This window comes from Betta splendens, chromosome 17, assembly GCF_900634795.4.
Source record: "Betta splendens chromosome 17, fBetSpl5.4, whole genome shotgun sequence".
In the NCBI taxonomy this organism is placed as follows: Eukaryota; Metazoa; Chordata; class Actinopteri; order Anabantiformes; family Osphronemidae; genus Betta; species Betta splendens.
In genome coordinates this window covers 6,867,707-6,883,294 of record NC_040897.2, presented here as the reverse complement: position 1 = coordinate 6,883,294, position 15,588 = coordinate 6,867,707, and the positions used below count along the sequence as shown (strand labels likewise).

At 45.6% G+C, this 15,588-nt stretch overlaps 1 protein-coding gene across 1 annotated transcript; it reads left to right on the top strand.

The window, feature by feature from the left end:
- Positions 1-8,991: 8,991 nt before the first annotated feature.
- dmbx1a (diencephalon/mesencephalon homeobox 1a) lies at positions 8,992-15,476 on the top strand. Its single transcript, XM_029132796.3, has 5 exons — positions 8,992-9,275; positions 12,349-12,518; positions 12,748-12,926; positions 13,150-13,546; positions 13,629-15,476. The coding sequence occupies exons 2-5, from the start codon at positions 12,365-12,367 to the stop codon at positions 14,066-14,068; spliced, it is 1,170 nt and encodes a 389-aa protein (XP_028988629.1). The 5' UTR covers positions 8,992-9,275; positions 12,349-12,364; the 3' UTR covers positions 14,069-15,476.
- Positions 15,477-15,588: the final 112 nt, after the last annotated feature.

Sequence of the window (15,588 nt, the reverse complement as noted above, 5' to 3'; positions counted from 1 at the left end):
CTTCGCTCATGTTGTGAATTACTACACAGCTCGTGAGGAGGGTAGCGTTACATTTGCATCTCCCCACAGCAGTGACGGGAGCAAAAATGGCATTTAGGGATTAAAAACAAGACAAAACAGGAGATAATCCCGCAGCTCGGCCACACCCGCCTGGGAACTGACTTTGGCCATTTTCAATTTGGGTGATGGTTTGGAAGAAGAAAAGGGGGAAGTATAATTCATCCCCACCTACCAAAGCCTCATTGCCCCCCATAAAATAGTCTCCTCAGATTTAGAAACATCCACATTTGATTAAAAGCAAAATCATATACAATGAAGGGCGGTATATGAGGGTGCGGTTCAGGGATCTATATTTGGGGGGGGATTGAAGGACGGAGCTTTGGGGGTTGAGAAGAAAGAGAGGAGCCCCTCTTTCTTTGGTGTATATGCATAAATGGCTGAAGTGGGTAATGGAGCCGTGAGGTAAGAGGATTAAGATCAGCATCGGGTCAGGACTGATAGTGGGGAGTGGGCTGATGAAAGGACAAAAGGGTGGGTGGTAGAAAAGGAAAAGTAACAGATAGACAGGACAGCAAGGAATGCAGAAGGAGAAGAATAGGCGGTGGAGAACAGATATGAAATGCAGACTAGAATACGATCATGTTTGACCTGATGCTTGAATTGACTCCACAGAAACCTCTGTAAACAGGAAGTGAGAAGTCTCCAAAATATAGCATTTAAGGTCGAGAGAGGAGAATGAGATCTCACAGATGAACTATTAGGTGCTGGTGAAGGCGTTGCTCAATGCTTATTTGCTTTCTTATCAAAGTTACAAGAAAGTTATCAAAGTTAGTAAGAAAAAGCCTCAGACCGATCCATGACTTGTCATTTTCTGGGTTAAAGTGTGTGTTAAGTCCCAGCTGGCAGGTTAGTCAGCTTTAGCTGCCCATTTAACTCTAGCTTGTTAGGTAAATGCTAAACAAGTTCCTTTAAACTGTCTTAAAAAAGATTCACAAGTTGCACCGAAATTTAGTGCAAGGTCACGGGAGTTTATAAAGTTCCTCCTCAGTATCTGCCTGAAAACCAGGCGCCGTAGGAGCTGCGGCGCCTCATCTACATGTTCCCTTTAGCCAATTAGCTGCCATCACAGGATCAGACTCAGCTCTTATTCGCCAGCCAAAGAGGCTGAGCTGCTCGACCCCAGTGCAGGAGCCTCGTGGAATCAACTCCTCGCAGCACCCCCCCCCCCCCCCCCCCCTGCCGCCGTCCCACCCCAAGTCTTAATTCTGACACTTTGAAGTATCTTGGTCTTGGGTGAGGAGCCACTCAATCAATTACGAATGAAATAATCTCCTTATGATATTTGGAGGTTTGCTGAAGTAGAGGGGGCGAAGGGGGGTGGGGGGTAAACGAGAAGAGATCATGGAAGCCAAAGCGGTCTCTAGCTGGGTCTAAAATGACAGGGAGAGAATCAGCTGGGAAATTAAATAAGAAAAAAAAAGATTATGTCTAAGTGTGTCACCTCTGAACACAAGTGTGAAATCTCTAACCTGATCCGCGGGGAGACGCTGGGGCCGCTTATGACTGAGAATGAACAGACACACATCAGCAAACGGCTTCGCGGTGGTTCCGTCCGGAAGCAGTCGTGATGAGCCGAGCAGCGGCTCGCGCGTCGGGGCTCGGCCTGTGGCTTCCTGGCTTCGTTTAGTTTGGAAGTGTTGGGATGTGATGATGATGGAGTTATTTCCACGCTTTTATTTTCTCCTGAGCTTCGTACACAGCGAACGAATTGTTTCTTAAAAAAGCCTTCCTGCAGTCGTCCCCTTCTCACCCAACGCCCCCCCCCCAACCCCATTTTTGCCTCCGGCGCCTTTGATTTTCTCCACGGCTGACTGTTGTTTCTGCCCCTGCAAGCTCAGCCATCAGCGCGCATTGATCGCCCGCCTTCATCCTCAGCATCCCCTCCGTTATACCTGACTATGGCGACTAATTCCCCCATTCTCACCCTCTTCATCCCAGATTGAGAGACTCGGCGGAAAAATCAATAACAGCGCCAAGTGGGATGGGGTCAGGGGTCAATGGGGTCCTTGACAAGTGTGTCACGGGAAGGAAAGAGGGAGAGAGGTGGAAAAAAGTGCTTGTCTGTGTGTTTGTGCACCCGAATATGTGAGTGTGTGTTATGCAATGAGTGGTAGGAGAAGCCGTGTGACCTTGTGGGCGCGAGTGTCAGGCTTGTCAGGGATCAAATTTATGACCATTGATTGGAGCCGTGTGTGTTGGGTGTTGATGAATGTGTGTGTTGCTTTGGATCATGTTGAAATCTGACAGGGGTGAGGAGTCATCATATAAAGCCTATTATGGATAATCAAGCCAATGAAACAGATGAATCCCAAGGGACGTCATGGTGAAGGCACTTCCTGTTGGCGCCAGCCATCGATTATCACCTTTAGCATTAATAAAACATCCAGGGCTGTGAGTTTGAGAGGAAATATGTCTCTTATCTTACACTGTATTGTTTTATAAGGCACATATACAGGGGTTCTTTAACCTGTGGGAGGAGAAACAGCAGCCCACCAGTAGGGGGCAGTAGTGAGTGTTGACAAACCATAAATAATCTAAACTACTGTATGATTGTTTCTTTCCAGAGGCTTGTGTCATGGTATAAACATTCTTGTCCTGAACTACTTTGTAGTGTGAATAAATAAGAAGCCTTCCGTGTCCCTTCTCGCCCAAGCTGTTTGCCTGCATTTGTCTTTGGTTTTGTGCCGTGATGGAGCCGAGGAGCCGCTCGGCACGATCTGACTCCCCAATGGAGGCCGCTGCTGATTCAACGCGCCGAGTCGGCTGAAAGGCCGCCATCAGAGGCCCGACTGGGATCGATTGTGGGAGACACACTGCAAAAAACAGTCGCAGCTCAGAGGAAGCGTCTGTTGTGTTCGACTGAGCAGCAAGGACTCAGTCTGGACACAGTTGAGAGAACTTCCAGTTTGTTTTACTTAAACACTGTCAAAAAGTTTGAGATCTTTTGCTGAAACCAGAAATAGCTGAGAATTTTAAATGTGACCTCTCACTGCTTCACTGTAATCATCAACTACAATAGGGAAAAATGAAGAAGACACAAATGGCACAAAGTGGGAGTCACTGGGTTGTTCCTTGGCGAGGTCATAAAGCTGTGCTGTGTTCACAGACACACACACCTGTACTGTAGCAGCCCACACGCAGTTGAAATGGAAAAGGAAGACGAAGCCTCGAAGAAATCCATTTGCAATTTAAATGGAAATGTAATGAGCCCATGGTGGCAGTGAATTAGCCTGCTGATCAATTGATCATGTCAAGAACAAATAGGTAAACAAACATATCCATTAGACTCCTGCTCCGCCTCCTCCCTCCGCTCTCAGCTGTAGTGGCTCACTGACAGGAGCTGTGTGTGAGTGTGTGTGTGTGTGTGTGTGTGTGTGTGTGATGGGATGATCGCAAACACTGTCCAAAGTACGTGTTCGTGTGGAGAGACCCCTCAGAACACAAAGTGCTCACTGCAAACGCGCAGACACAAGTGTAAACACACAACCGCGCGCCCCACTGTGAGCGTCCTGCCCAGCTCGTTACACAGACAGTTGGGCCCAGCAAGGTTCCTTTCAGAGGCGACGGAGAGGAGAGGAGGAGGAGAGGAGGAGGAGAGGAGGAGGAGGGAGCGCCTGGGCGTCTGATTCAAACAAGGAGCAGAGCAGGCGAAAGGAGCCCGACGCTGGAGCTGGGCCTTCAGCTGTCGGTCGGCAGGTGAGCTTGTGTTTCTGGAAACCAATCAGACCCTAAATGGACCTTAATGCAGGAGTGATGACGCTGGTAATTGTGGGGAGAAGAAGCTGCTAATTTAGAGACCAAAACAGTGTTCGTTCAGAGTCATCAAACTTTAAATTTCTCTTTTGCTTAAAATTGCAGGAAGCTAAAACATTGATATTCCATAAATCACTAAAGTCCTCACTCACTGATTCACTTCTCTATTATATCAGTCACAGTCGCCTGTTCCTCTAATCTATCAGAAGACTTAATCACCACAGCTAATTTATCTAAATAAGATACTGATGAACAGCTTCTCAGGTTTCAACGCCGATGGAAATAACTTGATTACTGCCTAATAGTTAAAGTGATCAGACAGCTCAGACTCTTTAATGGTGAATCTATGTGGCAGAGACTCTAAACTTGAAGTTTGTTTTGTGCAGCCTAATGAATTTAAACCTGTATTACATGCACATAACCTCAACAGTCACTAGTTCACAAGAGATTGTAAAGTCCTGGAATGTCGAGATACAACAGTAGGGTTTTGTTGTTGTGCAATCAGCTCTCGATTGTTTCCACTAATCATATATTATAACTTGTACATGATATAATAATATTAGAAAATACTTTTCAGTAATTGCACTAATGTGTTGAGCTCTAGGAGACACGCCCACTTTGTCATGGTGCCAATAAAGAAATAACATTTCTGCTGTTACTCAAGAGGAAAACAAAGATTTTATTTGGATGGCTCAGTGAAGCTGGATGAGGTGGAGCTGTGGGAGAGGATGACAGCATCTCTGTGAGGAGTTATTTCATGCAGTCTGCCTGTTCAACGAACAGAAAAAAGTGCCACCATCTCCACTTCGGAGGCGGGATAGCACATTGCCCTTAGCTTTTGAGGGCAAGGACACGCGGAAAGGCGTTTGTAGAATTATAATATTCTAGCATGTCTGCTTTTTCTCAGTGTGTGTGATCTACTTCAGCCATGTGCAATGTTAGAAACACTTTTAATGCACTAGACCTTGAGATGAAGAGTGGGTGCAGCGACCCAAATATATGAAAGAAAAAAAGTCACAGACAATCACCAAGAACCAACATATTGCTGTAAATCTCAACCGCACAATCAAACATAAAAAAGCGAAACCATAAAAACGGCTGATGAGGGAACAGCAGGTTAACGCGGAATAAAAAAGATGCCAACAAAAAAGAAATAGCTTTTTAAAGAGGGCCATTTGTAAAACAAGGAGTTTAAAGCCAGATTATAGGCCAACAATGACACAATCCCTTATGTTCATTCCTGTAATACGCTGTGAAGAAGCGGATTTATAGTTTATTGTGGTGGAATGCATCGAGGCTGCGTCGTGCCTCCTTCTGTGGCTGCCTGCCTCTTTGGGAAACATCTTCCTCCTCCTGAGGCCAGGTGTAATCCCTGCACGGAGGAGGCAGAGATGCCTTCAGCCAACTGCTGATCAGCCCTATAATGATCCACGTATTATGACTGATGCCACCAGAGGGAAAATGCCTTCAATCCAGTATAAAGCTTTCTTCACGCAACAACCGGCTCTGCAGAGGACTGTGTAGTGTGTGTGTGTGTGTGCGTGTGTGTGTGTGTGTGTGTGTGTGTGTGTGTGTGTGTGTGTGTCGGCTGTTGGTTTCCTCCCTGACTCTTCTCCGTGTCTCCTGGCCTGACTTGGATTGCATTGGATTGCCTTAATTGTCTGTAATGACTAAAACCACTTGCTTCATTAGCTCTGTGTTAACTCTATTAGGGAGGAACGGAGCCGAGGAGGAGGTGGTGATTGAGAGCGTTAATGGAGGCAATATGAGAAGTGTCATGCTGGAGATAGACTTAAATTAAAGATAAGATGTGATTTTTTTACTTTCTTGCCGGGTGTTTTATTTTGAAAACCATCGTGGATTAAAAACATAAATAAATAAAAAATAAAACTGAATAATACTAGTCTAGAAAGTTTGAGCAATTAATTAATGCATTATTGTCAATATTTATGAGTGATGCAGCAGGTATCACCCAGTCTGAGCACAAATCCCCCCAGGCTCTCACTTAAACCCACTGAGCTCTCAGCCTGCTAAACCCACCTCCAGATTATGATCTGATTGTCCATACCAGAGCAGATACAGTGGGATTTTGGATAATAAGGACAGATGTTTTAGGGGAAGTTAAGGGATTTCGGCTGGAGAGGAGCTTTAGCTTTGTCACTGCTATTAAGATTCTTCTCCATGGGCCCATTTCTTTAATTGGAATCCACACAAAGCAGGTGACAATAGTCAATATTAGCAGAGGGTCTGGATGAAGGACCACACCTGAGTTAAAACAGCATTTGGGACATTAGAGCCCCATGACTGTGTTTTGCTCTGGAGATAATGTCGACAGGTACACAGGTATAGGACACGTGGCAAATTCATTACACAAAATGAAGGTAAGGCTTCAGCAAAGCTTAGATATTGTGACTGTGTCCAGATACAGTTTAACTGATAACCTGGTCAACCACTTAGATGCTCAGTAATGAATTATGTACATCGGTCACTTCCGGAAGCAGGAGCAATATTTGCTGAATTCATCAGCCTGCATGTAAACACCATGTGATTGTCTAATAGTGTATTCACGTGCCTTTGACTGTGGCTCCTTCCTTATTCCACATACACTTACATACTGCACAGGAGACCGTCATTGGGGAAACTCCTGCCCTGTGATCTCTCCTATAGTTCAATCCTAGAGTGTGTGAGTTTTTCCCTCTATCTCCATCTATTTCTTTCTCATTCTCTGCCACTCTTTCTGGTTTTTCCTCCTTTTTTCAACACATAGGTGGATTAAGGCAGAGGAGCTTTTGTTTAGATAAAGCGAAGGATTAGGGAGAGATTTGCCCCCATAAAGTTGTGGGCTTGATGGGCCTTTTATCCCTGCATGTCCCTAAAGCTGTGTTGCTTCTGGATTAGGACTATACAATGGGGCCCCTTGTGCAGAGGGATCTGGGCCAGAGAGAGCGAAAGACAGAGGAGAGAAGGCAAGGGAAAGAAATGAGACGAGGGAGAAAAGAGGGCAAGAAGAAAGAGAGAAGGGGACGGGTGGAGAGAAAAGGGGGGGGGGGGGGGCTTTTACAGGAAACTGACAGGTTGAAAACTTCTAGAGGGATTTGCTGAGGAGATCCTGAGATCTCGTCACAAATAAAAAGGGATTTCTGGAGGATTCGAAGGCGTGGTGTTGACAAAACCCGCAAAATTCCTGCTCTCTCTCTTAAATTCATTTATCTGAAATATTTAGATAAGCAGGAAAGCGGGGCTTACGTGGAAGTGGTGCTAATAACGCTTCCGAGGGGTGGCTCCTGGCAAATTGCTTTGTTATTCTTGTCAAAAAAGGTCTCCTGCAAGAAGTCGATTTTAAACTACACATCAAAATGATTAATTGCCGCGGGATGAACAGATGCTGAAATACCCTTGAATGGCCGGGGAGGGCCGAGGCTCGCTGGATTGCAGACCTAATGTATTCATAAGTTGCAGAAAACATCATTAAGAGTATTAATTAGCTATTAGAGATCAAAAATTAGATGCTGCGTAGATCGTTTTGTTCTTCGCGCCACTAAGAAAATACAGGTTGACGCAGGATGAGGCCGAAAGGGTGAAACGTGACCAGACGTTTAAATTTGACGTTATGGGGGAAACGTATGCTGTTCGTCAACCGGGGGTCAGTGTTTAGCCACCTTGTATTCAGCAGTGGATGGCTGCGTACAGGGGTAATGGGAGCTGTTTTGGGCGTTTAAGCCCTTCAGATGCGCTGGACAGCTCTAGTCTCTCTAAGGAGCTTTAGGTGGAGAGGCGCTGAGAAGAAACTCTTTCTCGCTTTAATTGCTTTAGAGACGGTCCTCACAAAGAGACAGTGGCCAGATTTACCTCCCGTTTAAGTTCTTATTTCCATTGGTTCACAAGTTAATCCTCTTTCTTTCTCAGACCTCGCGGAGAAGCCGAGTGATGGCAGCCTACCGGCGCGACAGGACCTGGGAGGCGCGCGAGAGGGAAAGAGCCACATGGAAAAAGTTTTAATGTGGGGAAGAGGAAACAGAAGGAAGAGGCACCAGATATTTAAGTGACGTAATTAAAGTAGTAGTAATAATAATAATAATAATAATAATAATAATAATAATGTTGTACTTAATTCATTAAGCACTAACGTATTTTTACTGAATGTTATAGTTTTTAAATATCAACATTTAGCCAATAAACGAGAAACATAAGATTATAAGAAAACGTTTCCCACTTTCATATCATCTCGCTCTGTGCGCGCACACACACACACACACTCACACACGTCACACAGACGCCCACAAACCACAGACTGTCTATAAACAGTGCAACTGCGGCTGTTCCTGCCTCAGAACGCAGGGACATTGATATTCTTTATTCACTGGAGGCTTTTGTCTGATGTTCAGGTTCGTCAGAGTGAGAAACATGGTCAAAGATAAAAGTGCGTTATAGGCCAAACACTTCCCCGACGAATCTCCCAACAAAATATGCAAGCTTTACATTAAAAGGCTACTTTGCGCTGCCCTTAATTCCCCACCTAAACGGTTTTGCTCCGGGAGGAGAAATCTTCTCTAAAAACCCTCCAAGAAGAGAAGGGCATTATTGCCCTAATCCTCTTACCCACAGTCATTTTAAGACAGGGGTTTTTGGAGGCTGAGATGGCGTCTTGTCTTTCCTATCCCATCCCAAATCCTTCCAGGCCGGCAGAGAGTCTAAAGGCAGCACCCTGGCATCTATTAGCCATCTCTCTCCTCCACTGGCTTGGAGAAAAAGCCGAAAAGCAAACAAACCGGAGCTGGCTGCTTTTCCCCGCAGAAACTGAGGAACGGCAATTGGATCTGTGAATTTGTGCAAACACTTTGGGGGAATAACCAGTGTTTTACGCATAAATATATATAAAAAAATTTATTTCCTTTTTTTCAAACGTTTAACTTAATAGATACAATATCAGCTAAATTAAAACAAATTTTACTGAGTTCCTACGATCTAAGTTTTTTATTATTATTATTCCCAGCAGAAAACGAGGGGGGGGGGGGGGGGGTTTAAAACATACTGTGTATAAATTTATCATATTCCAAAACATCGCTGAAGTAAGAGCAACGGTCTGTCAACTAGCCAATTGACTTGACTGACAGCTGCGAGGGCCAATAGGAATTCAGCATGACCCCCGCGAAGCGCTCTTTAAAATCCCACCACCTGGTTTTGGCGAACCAGCAGATGGCGGCTTCCCACTTCTGCGCGAGACGCGGAGGAATCAGCACGAGGACAGCGGGGCTCTGCTAGTGCAGCGCGAGCGAGCGGACCTGAAGAGAAGCAACAGACCGCAGGAGTTTTTCGCCGCTTGTTCCGCGAAAGCCAGAAGAAAGTGGACATTAAAGCAGCAACAACGCGGGAGCTGAAGGAGCAGAAACGGAAGAAGTTGGATTCTGTGCGGACGGAGACGAGACGACAGTCTGCGCAGGAGCTAGAAACTGTATTACACGGTAACAGAACTGTTTTTGTTTTGCTCAAATCCAATTATTGTTCATAAAGATGCTAGCTTTTTTATTCGATTACTCATTAAAATAGCCAAATTGTATTCACTCTAGGTTGGTTCGTCATGTTCGCTGTGTTTACAGTGAACACATGGCTCCGTTTTCTACTGCCATAACTTCCAGTAGCTGGTGAAAGAAATTACATTATTTTCGTTTAGGAACATATTCATTCTAAAATGAAAAAAATCTTTTTAGTTCTATCTCATAACGCAGCACTATAAAATTCGTAACCTTGAAAGTACAAATATTTTTTTTATAAAGTACACATAAAGTACACCTAGCCTTGTTAAATTACTCCCTAAAATATTTGTATTATCGCAGCTGTTTCTTGAACGTAGTTTACTCAGCATAATAAACTTTGATACTGAACCTACAGGTTTAAATGACAATATTTTGCATTGTTAAATTTGATGAAAAAAACATTCAACTACTGTTATTTTAAGATTTTGATATTGAAGTGGTTAACGTGACTTGACTTAGTGATAAAATATGAGACCTATTAGAATTTTCGCCGTGGCTCCAGCCTGACACACAAACGTCATAATAACGGCTCAGAAAAAAAATCAAAGATGCTCTTGGCCCTCTGACACCGTGGTGACACAGCAAAGAGCAGATCGTCAGGTCGGCTTGCGGCCCCGGGGGGCTTCTAGCAAATAACATTTTTCCTGATTTAGCCGGATCAAGGAGTTGCACTGTACATGCCAATTTACATAATGACGGCTTGATAATCGAAGCATTGAGCAGGGCCAGGAGGGCCCAGTGCCTGGAGCAGGTCGAGGCCTATGAATGACAATAACAGCACTGACAGTGTGTCAGATGAGCCATATAATGAGCTACTGTTGTGAATTCGATTGAGAAGGAGGATATAAACAAACATGAATAGTTAAAAATGAAGCTGGCAATTGGGAGAAGTTTTAGGATTAATGGGAGGAAACAGAAGTTTCACATATTCTTCAGACAGGCGTTAGGCTGCTCCAAGATGCAGAGGAAGATTAAAATCAGTGACTCACGTTTTAGACCCGAATGTAAAAAAACTCCTCCTAGAACGATTTAGGAAGAAGGTATTTAGCCCATTGTGTTCCTCTTCACGATTTGGGCTTTAATCGGATTCCAGGTTGCACCTTCAGTTTAGTGGAACAGGAGCGAGAGCGGGTCCCATTACTGGAACACACGCGCGCATATACACGGCAGCGTGCGCGCGCCCATGCCCTCGCACACGCAGGAACTCTAACCCAGAGCTAACCACCCAGTCCCACTGTACGTCCGTCCGTGTCAGCGTTGATGATAAATGGAGGGCCTCGCAGTCGAAACCTATTTGCACTTCCATTAGACGGGGAGCCAAATGGGGATCAACATGCATATTTTTACCCGCAGAGAAGCCATACATCTCAGCCAAAACGTTGCCCCGGGGCGATGGGATAAGAGGCCGCCAGAGAGGAGGGGGAGAAGGGGATACGGGAGGGAGGGGGGTCCATTCAACTCAAATACATGGGGGACTAAAGTAAATGTTTAGCGAAGCACCTTCTGTCCCGGCGAATTAAACTATTCCCCACTGCCCTCTGATCACATTCATCAGTCGCCGCAGCCACTTAATAGGCTGGGAATGGGCACTGCGGGCATCACACACACACACACACACACACACACACACACACACACACACACACACACACACACACACACACACACACACACACACACACACACACACACACACACACGCGGACCCTGACTTAACACCGCAACAAAAAAATTAGAAAAGGTCAAAAAAACCTTTGTACATCAGACTGCCATATCATTCAATTCAATGCTTTGAATTTGTGCTTTTTTTAAGACTTGTGAAATCAAACGTTATCAACTAATGTGAATTTACACATTCTATAAGCTAAAATATGAGTTTAGACGAACTGAAACAACCTGCATTTAAGAAAAATACCTTTCTTAAACTATTTTGCGGAAAGACAGAAAAGGGAATATGGCATATAGCACAACACTAATGTAGAGTATTATCCTACGTTTTTTAATATTTTATTCAGCACGCACTTGTCGCTGCAGTAAAGTAACAACAAATTCGTAATGGTTAAAACTCTGATGTCGTCTTTGGTGTCGTCTTTTAAGTCCAAGAACTTTGCCAGTTCCCCGTTTCTGTCATACAGCAGAAAGATTTATATCTTCTCCCCGTGGTCCCTCTGTAATAGTTATAATAACTGTTTGGGCCTCAGAGATATCCCCTCATGTCAACCTCCTCCATACTAATACATATCTAATCGTGTCCTCAAGCGTTTCATGAAAATCTCGGTTTTGAAGGAGAACTATAAAATACATGTTTGAAAACCACTACATTGCAAAAAACTACTTTTCTGATAAAACTATAACCCTGTCTTTAGGGGTAAATATCCAGGTCTATTTTCATCAATGCCCAAAATAAATCAGCTTATTTTGCTGTTATTATATATTATGCTAAGATTTTTAAATGCTGCAATTATAATTATGAAGATAAATAATTTTATTAACACTGAAAATGAAATTGAAAATAAATAACTATAAAATTATCCATTTTGCAGGGTTAGAGCGGTTATAAATCTCCTAATTTTATTTTCCATCACATTTCACCAAAGCCTTGATCTGTCAGAGCAACGTTTTCTCTGGGGATTTAGCTCCTCCGACATCATAAACGACGTGAATAAATTCATGAATAAGGCATCCGTCACGGTTCATTATGGGAACGAGTGATAATTACCCCAATTAAAAGTCTTTTGTATAATTAATAGATCGAACAGGGCGATAATTGGATGTTAATGGATAACACTTTTTGTCTGAGTGCGCACATTTAAATCTATTGGCCCTTGAGCGCGTGGACCTGCTGTCATTTAGTCGGGAAACACGCGCGTAAGTAACGTGACGGGGCTTGAGATTGTGCGTTCAGCGTGTCCAGCTGCAGTCACGCGCGCTCAATGCCAAAATGTCGACGAATAAAGCCGCTCGCCCTTCACTCACCACCCTGTTCTCTCCCGCTCCGCAGGCAGCGGCCTCTCACCATGCAGCACTACGGGGTCAACGGCTACTCTCTGCACGCCATGAACTCCCTCAGCGCCATGTACAACCTGCACCAGCAGGCCGCGCAACAGGCGCAGCACGCGCCCGACTACCGGCCGTCCGTGCACGCGCTCACGCTGGCGGAGAGACTAGCAGGTAATTGAGTGCACGCTCACGCTCGCACACGCGCACAAACATTCGTTGAGGTCGATAAATGATGATTTTCTCCGCTGTGTTAATTTATTGTGTCTTTCGACATCTCAAATGAATTAATGCTTAGGATTCATATGAAAACATAGCAGACACGCATGAAACGGAGCTGTCCGTTATCCAGTAAAATAAAACTCGCCGTGCGTTTTCTCTTCCAACGGCTGCGCATTTCAAGACATCATCCTGGAGGCTCGCTACGGCTCTCAGCACCGCAAACAGCGCCGGAGCCGCACGGCCTTCACCGCACAGCAGCTGGAGGCGCTGGAGAAGACCTTCCAGAAGACGCACTACCCGGACGTGGTGATGAGAGAGCGCCTGGCCATGTGCACCAACCTGCCCGAAGCCAGAGTGCAGGTGAGCATGCGCACGCACAATACTAATGATAATAATGCATTTGTGCTGTCGGCTATTTGTCGTGCTCACAATCAGCAGAACCCAGAGCCACACTCCAGCTACTAAATAATCTCAATTTATGAAATAATTAGCTTTTGTACAAATGTAAGGTTTGTTATAGACTTCACCACAGTAATAGCATCTGTTTCTGACTCTGACTTGGCCTCCTCCACCCTCCACTCAGGTTTGGTTCAAAAACCGCAGAGCCAAGTTCCGCAAGAAGCAGAGGAGCCTCCAGAAGGAGCAGCTTCAGAAGCAGAAGGAGGCATCGGGCGAAGGAGGAAGCGAGAAGGAGGACGGACCCCCGTCCACCACCATCCTCCCAGACGCCCAGGTCCCCCCTTCGTCCTCCTCCTCCACCTCCTCCTCACTGGAGACAGAGGGTCCCGCGGTCCACCCGGTCCCACTGGACATGGAGCTGAACGTGACGTCGGCAGAACATTCAGGCAGCGAATCTGCCACAGAAGACAACGCCACGGACAAGGAGGAGGAGAGTAAATGTCAAAGGGAGGAAATGAAGTGCGAGAGATCAGCGACACCCGGAGACGTCTCCCCCTGCAAAAGACTCAGTCCTAAGCCAGGTAGGACCTATGGGACACTTTTACTATTATGGTCCACCTTATAATGAAATGTGACAATAAATGCCTTCCTGTGTCTTCACAGACTCCCCCCTGGCCTCTCCGTCGGTGACCCCCTCCTCCACCAGCAGTGGCCTGACGGGCAGCGGCCCGCTCTCCCAGGGCCACTCCTACTCCTCCTCCCCCCTCAGCCTGTTCCGCCTGCAGGAGCAGTTCCGCCAGCACATGGCCGCCACCAACAACCTGGTGCACTACCCCGCGTTCGACCTCGCCGCCCCCTCCTCACTCCCGTACCTGGGAATGAACGTCAACATGCCCCCGGCGCCGCTGGGCTCCCTGCCGTGCCAGACCTACTACCAGTCGCTGTCCCACCACGCCCAGCAGGTGTGGAGCAGCCCGCTGCTGCAGGCGTCGGCCGCGGGCGGCCTCCCCGGCCACAACAGCAAGACCACCAGCATCGAGAACCTGCGGCTGCGGGCCAAGCAGCACGCCGCCTCGCTGGGCCTGGACGCCATGTCTAACTGAGCCCGCGCGAGGAGGAGCCCCGGCCTGCGATCTGTGGCTGTAGCTGGACAGGAGCTGACTCTGGAACCTAAACGCGCTCCGTTTCCACTGACTCGCTTTCACAGCTGCTCGTTTGACCTGTTTGAAAAAACCAACAGAACATCCGCAACTCACGCGTGGCGATGAACACATTCCTCACTATGAAGCCGCTTAATGCTAAAAAAGGAATGATGGAAGCGCTCGGTTTAAAAAAATCCAGATGTTTACAGTGATAATGTGAATAAATGAGGCACTTTGGGAGCAAAAAGGTTTGTCGGCCGGGAGGAAAAACATTGTGAAGCTCATGCAGTAAAGAGGCCGTTTCTGTCAAAGTGCCATTGACATTTCAATTAAGCAATGTGGTTATGTACATAGCATGTGCTCCATAACAGCACATAAATAAAAATAAACTCTAGCCATGTTCTCCTCAACAGCATAATTAAAAGTGATTAATTTACCAGTTTAATGGCCAGTAACGTGCCACTTTTTACACACGCTGACTTAATAATGAGAAAATGATTTCAGTGAGTAAATTCTCAAAGCTGTTAATTACATTTTGCCCCGGGCTGAAGGAGCTGGGGCAGATGCAATTATGAACATGCATAACATTTAAACATTTAAAGGCCTGTACACTACGTGGCAACGTGACTGACGCCACATTATAACACGATGATTAGATGATGGTGAAGAAATCTGGGCAAATGTTGACTTGACTCCTGTTTTCCCAGCAGTTCTTCACTTTAATGTTCTGTGGAGGAAACATGCAGCTTCTCACTGAAAGTCCGACTGACTGTTAGCACTTGAAGAGGACGGCACACATCCCTGATGTTTTCTGTCATTGTGTTCATATGGAGAAAAAAAGCACATCATTTTAATGTAAAATACAAAGTCTATTAATGTTTACTGGTAAGGTCATTGTAAAGTTCCTATTATGTTGTATAATTGATGGACTCAGACAAAGTTCCTGTTGCTGTCGGGCTGTAAAGCATTTGCTGAGCTCACCCACAGCAGCGGGCTCACTCTCTCACCCTCTGTCTGTGTACTGATCCTGGGCTGAGTTCATTCTTTCAGCGTGTTCAGTCCTTCTCTTATGAAATGATCAATATATATGCATTGCAGGAAGTCACCACCTGTATTTTGCAATTAATCAGTAAGAAAACCCTGAAGTCAAAGGAAGTGACTTATTTACCTGAGTTGTCTGTGTACTGCTGTCTGACTCTATCGTCATTGAGTCCTGTCGTTGCTATTACTCCCCAACTGCTCGGTCCAGTGGTAGATAGATTTTTAACGGTGGAGGACAGAGTGGTCCTTCCTAACAATGTAGACTTGAACTAGTGTTGTAAAATGGTCATCAAATAAAAACATTGCTTGGAGATCTTTATAATGAAAACTTCTCCATCTGTGCTCGATGTGTTCATCCTAAACGGGTCGGGACGTTTTGACATGCGCGTTGTCCTACAATCTGCAATACAAATCTAATTTAAGCATTGTTTTAGTAAAAC